The sequence below is a fragment of the Chanodichthys erythropterus genome, chromosome 18 (assembly GCF_024489055.1).
Source record: "Chanodichthys erythropterus isolate Z2021 chromosome 18, ASM2448905v1, whole genome shotgun sequence".
Lineage (NCBI taxonomy): Eukaryota > Metazoa > Chordata > Actinopteri > Cypriniformes > Xenocyprididae > Chanodichthys > Chanodichthys erythropterus.
Window position 1 is genome coordinate 1,649,872 of NC_090238.1, and position 9,082 is coordinate 1,658,953.

The 9,082-nt window shown below is 37.4% G+C and overlaps 1 protein-coding gene across 1 annotated transcript; it reads left to right on the forward strand.

Annotated features, from left to right (window-relative positions):
- Window positions 1-2,303: 2,303 nt before the first annotated feature.
- On the forward strand, window positions 2,304-7,103 carry fosaa (v-fos FBJ murine osteosarcoma viral oncogene homolog Aa). Its single transcript, XM_067368145.1, has 4 exons — window positions 2,304-2,390; window positions 2,574-2,771; window positions 3,037-3,144; window positions 6,444-7,103. Exons 1-4 carry the CDS (start codon window positions 2,304-2,306, stop codon window positions 7,101-7,103), a joined length of 1,053 nt encoding a protein of 350 aa, XP_067224246.1.
- The last annotated feature ends 1,979 nt before the right edge of the window (window positions 7,104-9,082 follow it).

Below are 9,082 nucleotides of genomic sequence, written 5' to 3' on the forward strand. Positions count from 1 at the left end.
TTCTTTGGTAAATCAATCTCATTTCAGCGCAATCAGCATTTACGATATGAACTCGACAGTAATGCAACAACATGTCAGTAACTGTGTTCATTCTAATGCCTGATCTGATATTAATGATTCATGTACAGTCACATGATCTTTGTGTGTGTGTCAGTAAATCAAACCAGTGACTAAACGCTCAACTTCACCTTGTTTCTCTTAGTAGGATGAAAATAATCTGTTATTTAAGCTGTTATTTAAATTATATAAAGAAAGCGATCAAAGAACGCTCCCTTTACAATCGCTGGAGCTGTCAATCAAACAGATTGAATTTATCAGTGACTGAGTTCTGGACTCACACCAAAACTCCCGTTTTATTCAACGAATCTCTTGTGTTACATCTTGTGTTACAACATTGTGTTACATCACGTTTGCACTGTTAGTTATGATGAAACCATTAGTTAGTGTGCAGAAATTGAGTTTCAGTGACGAGATCACTGCTTTCATGAGCTCAACATGTCTGTGATTGACTACATGATCATCACTGCAACCTTTCATGCCACGATCTGAATATAATGCCATATATTTAAATGTAATGCTATAATCAACACTTTTCACGATTAGTTAACCTTGAGAGCTGTAATAGTATAAACGCGCTAAAAGAGACAGTAATACTAGCTATTTCATATTCAAACATGTCAGCCAATCACAGCAGTGGGCGTTTACACTGAAGTCTCACAGAGACACGCCCCTTAAAACAGAGCGTTCAAATCAGAGGCTAAAATCAGGGTAGGAAAAATGACTTTTATTTTTAAATTATGACAATTTTTGATGTAAAAAGCATACTAACATTATAAGTGCACCCCAGGAAACATTATAGAAAAATAATAAAAAAACACAGTTCATAAACCCTTGAATGCTGTAAACTCACATTCTGTCTACCTTACACAAACACACAACATGCTCTTAGATGGAGAAAATGTCTGACATAATGCCAATAAACACTATATAGGCTATAGAACCTTTTCAGCTTAGTTATATTATGCTCTCTGCGCAATATGCCCATTTGTACTGACAGGCGTCTGAACGCGTTTCGCAGAGGAAAAACGCAAATGCACTGCACAAAACACAAAGCAGCAGCAGCTTCAGCCCAGACACATGCTCAGCACTGGAATCCCAACACGTAGTTATCCTTATATGGCCATTTTCCTGTTTGGCAGTGTTACGTCACTGCGTGACGTGAGCAGGTGCAGATGCAGAGACTGGAGAGGATAGAGACGCACATTAAATATACGTTTGATTAGGCCTATAAGCGATTGAAAAACGGCTTAACAAAATATATAATCATCAATGAAATTATTTCTACTAAAAAGTCGGTCCAATATCTTCTCTCTCTCTTTTTTTTTTTCCTTTCTTTCAGTTTATTTGTTGCTGAATTAGCTATGCAACATGACAGCAGAACACAGATCAAATGCTGTAGTGTCGAATGTGAGCATAAGTTTGCATGAAATGATCATGTTTTAAAATACGTCGTGCATTATTCATAAGGTCTTTATGCATATCAGGGTCCATCAGAATTTTATGAATGAATATGTAGCACGGACCACGTTTCGTCCTCGCAGGGGTTCCCCATCGATTCACGCGCGCAGCTTCACTACAGCAATATTTAGTGAAGGCAAATCTTAGCTGAAAATGGATTAAACAATAATATGCACAAATGTGCACAGAAAACTCAGTTTTCCTCGCATGTCCTCCAGAGGAGCTCCCCACATGCGGAATGGTACGGCCCGTTTCATTCATAAAATCCAGGCGCACTATAAATAGGAGCTCGCGCAGCTGAGTGTCACTGACCAGGTTTATAAACCTGGAGAGAGCGACTCCAACATCACGAAGCGAGTTCTTGGACCAGAAGAGCTGGAATCCAGTCAATAGTTTCGTCTTTCCGTGAGTGCTGGAGAAATGTTCCTGAGCAAAGAGAAGACTGATCCGGACTCTGCCGGGGACGCGCGCGCGCACCAGCCTTGCGCGGATGCGCCGATGGACAGCAGCAGCTCACAGGTATGACAGATGTTTTCACTTTCATGCTATACATCATCATAAAACCCAAGGCATCCGAGGCATGTGCTTTAATTGCTAATAAGTAACACAAATGCATCCCTGTATCAGTGTTTGGAGATGTGTTATTCTGAATTACGTGTTATTAAATGTTTGCGTATTTTGAATAGGCCAGCAGACTATCGCTTCATCTCTTTATCAGATGTTGAATGTGATGTTGTGTCGCGCATCCTTTGCGATGCACTGAAACCTGGTAAAGCATTGTAAAAATGCAGCTGTTCATTGAGCAAAATAAATCCAGTGAGGAGAGCCCACAGCAGCTCTGCGTAAGCATTGACGTCAGAGACAATGCAAAAGTTAAATATTGATCAGGAGACTATTTTTAGATGCGCGACTGTATTTAAAGAAAGAGTCATAAGTGTGAATTAATAAAGAGATCTTTTGAAGTCTGGCTACCCAGATGCGCGTAAATCAGTGTTGTGTTTATGTAGCTGGACTGAATTATTTCCCCGTCGCAATCATCATCATCATCATCACAGGGCTCGTGCGCGGATGCCGAGTCTCCGGGCTCGTTCGTCCCGACGGTCACGGCGATCTCCAGCACGCCAGACCTGCAGTGGATGGTCCAGCCGACGATCATCACGTCTGTGTCTCCGTCTCTGGCTAGAGCCGAGAGCAAGAGCAAGAACGCTGGGAACAAGGGGAAAAGCGCTGCCAGGAAGAGCAAGAGCGAGCAGGTACGTGGCTGCGTGTCTGGCACGCGTGCTGTTCTGTGATGGAGCATGTGCCTGGCTGGGATTGATGGGGATGCAGCTCTAGCTTTGGCATGTTGCCTAGACCAGCAGCATCCACTTTATATTCAGGTCACAGCAAGTCTGCAACAATAGACTATTTTTAGACGCATTGCAGAGAAAGACGCTTTTGAATAAGTGGCGATAGAAGTCGAGTATTTTAGCACTGATTCTTCGACATGACAAGTGCGATTCGTCTTCCTTTGACTAGCTCTCTCCGGAGGAAGAGGAGAAGAAGAGGATCAGGAGAGAGAGAAATAAAATGGCTGCAGCGAAGTGTCGCAACAGACGGAGAGAACTCACCGACACCCTGCAGGCTGTGAGTACAGACTCCACTACTTCATTCACAAAATCACGCCTCTGTTTACTCACACACTGTTACAAAAGCAATCCATGACGCGACGCAGTTTTGCGCCATTCAAGCTAACAAGATATTGCGATTCTGGATGTTCTTTGAACGCTCGAAACTTTAAAAAACGGTAAGGGAACATTATTATTTTGCAAACGTTATGGGAACGATACTTTTTAATGATCTGAAACAATTAGTAACATTTAACATAAAAAACCCTCCCATTAACTATGTATAAATAATGTTTTGTGCTAACGTTTTGAGAACATTATTGATAACTTTCACTCTAAAAAACAACCCAAGTTGGGTTACACTGCAAAAAAAAAAGTCAAAATTAAGTGAAGCAAGCAAAATAATCTTAATCCAAACTGAAAACAAGATTATATAGCTTATTTTTGGTTTGATATAAGATTATTTTCCTTACAAGAAAAACAAGAAAATAATTTTTACTTGTCAAGAAAACATATTTTGACTAGAAACAAGTAAGTAAGAACAGCATTTTTTGCAGTGTAAAAATTTAAAAACACAGTGTTTGGGTTGTTTTAACCCAATGGTTGGGTTAAATGTTTGTCCAACCTGTTGGGTAGTTTTATTTAACTCAACTATTGTTTAAAAATGACTACATGTCTGGCTTAAAATGAACCCAACATATGTTGGAAATGAACATTTGTTAATAAGTTTAATGATAACATGCATTAAATTGCTTATTAATAAATGTTCACCTTTTTATTATTATTGTTCCCTCTACACTCTAAAAAATACTGGGTTAAAAACAACCCAAGTTGGGTTGAAAATGGACAAACCCAGCAATTGGTTTGTTTTAACCCAGTGGTTGGGTTAAATGTTTGCCCAGCGTGCTGGGTAGTTTTATTTAACTCAACTGTTGTATAAAAATGATTGTATTGCTTGCTTAAAATGAACCCAAAATATCCTGGAAATTAACATTTATTAATATGTTTAATAAATGAGCATTTATTAATAAGATAATGAATAATAAACAATAAACATTTATTATATTGCTTTTTAATAAATATACTCCTTTTGATTATTATTGTTGCCTCTAGTAATTATGTGTCTGATTTTTAATTTCGCACCTATTTTGGATTCATTTTAAGCCAGACATATAGTCATTTTTAATCAGTAGTTAAATAAAACTACCCAGCAGGTTGGACAAACATTTAACCCAACCACTGGGTTAAAACAACCCAATTGCTGGGGTTGTCCATTTTCAACCCAACTTGGGTTGTTTTTAACCAAACATTTTTTAGAGTGTAGTAATTATGTGTCTGACTTTTAAATATCCAACATATCTGGGGTTCATTTTAAGCCAGGCATGTATTCATTTTTAAACAATAGAATAAAACTACCCAACAGGTTGGACAAACATTTAACCCATCACTGGGTTTGTCCATTTTCAACCCAACTTGAGTAGTTTTTAACCCAGCATTATTTATAGTGTTGAATGTACATTCTATTAATGTTACTGGAAGAACGTTTGTTCATAAATTTGCCGGAACCTTTCCAAAGTTCTGAGAACGATCCCTGTTAGATGGGATTGTCCAAGGCTTTTGATGTCATACCAAGAACAGACCCAAATTTAAAGGTGAAGTGTGAAATACTGATTGTTAGTTCCCATCGCCCAAACTCACATCATTGAGTAACTGTTGTTGTGCGAGCTAGTTGGGATGTTCAAACAAACAAGAGCAATATTTACAATGATCAGGTGAATCCACCTACCAAACATGCTAAAGGTGCGGTCACATTTTCCATTGTTCAGAGATTTTTCACAGGTCAAATCCAGTTATTTCAGTAGGAATCCACACGGTTGAGAATTTCTCGTGTGGCCAAAAGATTTCCCCATGCAGATTTTGCATCAGGGTTCAAGTTGGTCTCACTAATTTGCCATGTTAGTCAACTTCATACATCGGCACACTATTGACAGTGGAGCCTTTATTCTTTGCTGTTGGAGCAAAATAAATCCTATTTGCTGTCATCTCCCATTCACCACTATAGACGTTTCATGACTTCTACCTCTGAGAACCCCAGAGATGTGAAAACATTTCACAGTCACTGGACCTTTTTGCCTGTGCAACTGTGCTGACAGTTCATTAATGTGACCAACTATTAACCTTAAATTGTAATATTTTACCCAAAAAATTAAAATTCATCAATTACTCAACCCTCATGTCGTTCTGAACCCATAATACTTTCTTTCATGTTCAGAATGAAGATCTTTTAAATTAAATCTGAGAGAATCTGTTCACCCACAACTCTGATGCTTTATTTCACTGAGAGATCGTGAAATAAATCAAAATGAATCAAGTGGTTTAATCCAAGTTTAATTCATGTTATAAGGAACAGATTTGATTTAATTAATCATGTCTAAGCTTTCAGAAAAAACAATGAGGTTTGTTCTAGTGTGGTTGAGCTTCTGTTTATGTTTGCTGATCAGTGTTTATATGTGAATTAAAACCTAAATTAAATGTTCATCATATAAAGTAGGGCTGTAACGGTACACAAACATCACAGTTCGGTACGTTCCTCGTATTGAAGTCACGGTTCAGAAGGGGAGAAAACTAAACATAAAATTGATTATTTTTTGTGTCTCTCTCTTTAAATAAACTAAATTAGAATTAGAATTTACATTTAATTACAATTTAATTAAATATAAATTGCACATAAAGCAGGTTTTGCATTAAGTTATCAATCTAATAATAAAGCTATTTTTCAAGTATGTTTCTACTCAATTCATTTATTAAATATAATCATTTACACATTATTTGCATAACTTGTTTTCATGACAAATTAATTTGAACATATTAAATAATTAAGACATTACTAACAGGTAAAGTAAATATAATGAATATATAAGCTAATATAGTGCATATATTTAGTGAAATGCTCCTCTAGAGTGAACTAACATGCTGTGGACACTGAATGACTGACCTGAGGTGAATGTGAGATATTATTCTCAAGCTGTTTTATTGATGTCTTTCCACGGTTGAAACACTGGTTGAGAGATTACAGTACGTCATCTGTTAAACTTGATTCATACGGATTTATTTCTTAATGAACGTTTTGAAGCATCAGAGTTTTGGGTGAGACTTTCAATCTCTTAGATTTCATTTAAATTATCTTCATTTGTGTTCTGAAGATGAATGAAAGTCTTACAGGTTTGGAATGGCATGAGAGTGAGTAAATTATTTTTAGGTGAACAATTCCTTTAAGTCTGTCTGTTCGTGGAATAACCCAGTTTTTGGTTTCTCCAGGAAACAGACAAGCTAGAAGAGGACAAAGCCGCCCTCCAGGCTGAAATCGAGAATCTCCTAAAGGAAAAGGAGAGGCTTGAGTACGTTCTCGCCACTCATAAACCTCTTTGCCAACTGCCTGAAGAGCTGGACTGCCTGTTTCCAGAGTCTCCTCAGCCACTTCCAACTCCCGAAGCGTCCAGCAAACTCTCAGAGGATAGTCCGCAAGATGGCGCTTCCCTGCAGGACATGGAGATCCCAACGGTACCTTCCACCGCTATTTCTGGGAACTCCAACATCCTGTTGTGCTCCAGTGCAGAGGTCAGTTTGTGCGACCTCGAGCCCTCTCTGGACATCAGGGACGAGCTCCTTGCCACCGTCGACGAGGACCGAGTCTCGGCGGAAACGGCTCGCTCTGTCCCCGACATTGACCTGTCCGGCTCGCTGGGCATCACGGACTGGGAAACCCTGTACAAGTCTGTGGCCAATGATCTCGAACCTTTGACCACCCCGGTGGTGAGCGCTTCCACACCCACCTGCAACAACTATCTGTCTGTATTTACCTTCGCCTGCCCCGAGCTGGACTCCCTGGCCGAGGGACTGGATGGTTGCAAAGGTGGCGTGACCAAAGCAGAATCTAGCGTCGATATCCTCAACTCTCCAACTCTTCTTGCCTTATAAATGCAAGTGTAGATGATGTAATGTCATGATATTGTTCTTAATATCTATTGGATATCGCTGTGTTATGATGTCCAGATGTGTGATTTTGGTGTAAAGCCTATGGAAGCTTGTTTCCGCCACGGAATAAAAAATAAAAAAAGGTATTGTGACTTTGTATCTCAAAATTCTGACATTTTTTTCCAATTGCGTGTACCTCTCGCAATTCAGACTTTTTTTCTCAGAACTGAGATATAAACATGCAATTGCGAGTTATAAAGTCCAAATCGTGAGATTTAAAGTCACAATTATGAGAAATAATGTCAGAATTGCAAGATATAAACTCGCAATTATGAGTTATAAAATCAGACCTCCGAGATATAAAATAGCAATTCTGAGAATTAAAAGTCACAATTCTGAGAAATAAAGTCAGAATTGCAAGATATAAACTCGCAAATGTGTTATAAAGTCAGACTTGTGAGATATAAAATTGCAATTATGAGAAATAAAAGTCACAATTATGAAAAATAAAGTCAGAAGTGCAAGATATAAACTCGCAATTACGAGTTATAAAATCAGACGTCCGAGACATAAAAAAGCAATTATGAGAAATAGTCTCAATTATGATAAAGTCAGAATTATGAAAAATAAAGTCAGAATTGCAAGATATTAACTCGCAATTACCAGTTATAAAGTCAGACTTCCGAGACATAAAATCACAATTATGAGAAATAAAAATTGCAATTATGAGAAATAAAGTCTGAATTATGAGAAATAATCAGAATTGCAAGTTATAAAGTCCAACTTGCTGTATATAAAGTCAGAATTATGAGAAATAAAGTCTGAATTGCGAGAACTTGCACTTCAGCTAACAATTCTGACAATTTCTCACAATTACTACTTTATAACTTAAAATTGCAAGTTTTTATCTTGTAATTGTGACTTTTTTTCTCAGAACTGCAAAACATAAATCCGCAATTGCGAGTTATAAAGTCAGAATTGCAAGACATAAAGTCACAATTCTGAGAAATAAAGTTGCAATTATAAGAAATAAAGTCTGAATTTTGAGATATAAACTCACAATTCTGACTTTATTTCTCACAATTCAGATGTAATCACAACTGTGAGTTTACATTTCAATTCTGAGAAAAAAAGTCAGAATTATGAGATGTAAACTCGAAATTGTGAGAAAAAAGTCACAAGTATCATTTTCATTTTTTATTGTGTGGCGGAAACAAGCTTCCAGAGAAGCCAGCTGTTCTGTGGCTGCATCCGTGTAATGTGTGAGGGTCGGGGTATTACTTTCTTCCAGATACATTTGATGTAGCCCAAATACAAGAGCATGGACAATTATCTTATTCGAGCAGATATGAACTATGTTCTGGTTTGAAAAGCATGCACGAGATATCATATATATATATATATATAAGTATATATAACATATATAGTATATATGTATCAGTTCCATATTTGTTTGATCTGGTGCTAAGTTCTGTGGAATTGACTGCAGTTTTGTGTTTGTTTTCTATGGCAATAGATAATCGACTCGTGTTGTGCTTTAATATACAGTCATCAGAGTTATCGCATACCTCAGTGTCATCATTCGACTGTGTTTCACATTGTTCTTAAATGTTTAGAGTTTTCCATGAAAACATCCAGTGCTATATCGATGGAGATGTATTTTATGATAATTTATTTTTCTACATTTTAAATTTGACTTCTTTGTCAAATGAAAAGAATAAAATGAGCATTGATTGCTGAATAAATATTCACGATATATACAATCATGCACTGGTGTTCTTGTGTCCTTTGTTTCAAAATAAATCGCTGATAGAAAGTACAGCTTAATTTTGGCATGTATTTTCACAAGCTTAATCAGTCATCCTTACACCAGTGTGTTCAGTTACAGGCTGTGGGGTTATCTTATTTCAGTGTGCTTTTATTCGATGTGATTTACGGTATTATCTAACAAATATAGTCGCAAGCCATGGATCCAAGCACCA

Coding starts and splice junctions, on each gene's coding strand:
- fosaa (XM_067368145.1), top strand. CDS start 2,304: ATGCAGCTGTTCATTGAGCAAAATAAATCCAGTGAGGAGAGCCCACAG. Junction 2,391..2,573: donor ACGTCAGAGACAATGCAAAA/GTTAAATATTGA, acceptor TCATCATCACAG/GGCTCGTGCGCGGATGCCGA. Junction 3,145..6,443: donor TCACCGACACCCTGCAGGCT/GTGAGTACAGAC, acceptor TGGTTTCTCCAG/GAAACAGACAAGCTAGAAGA.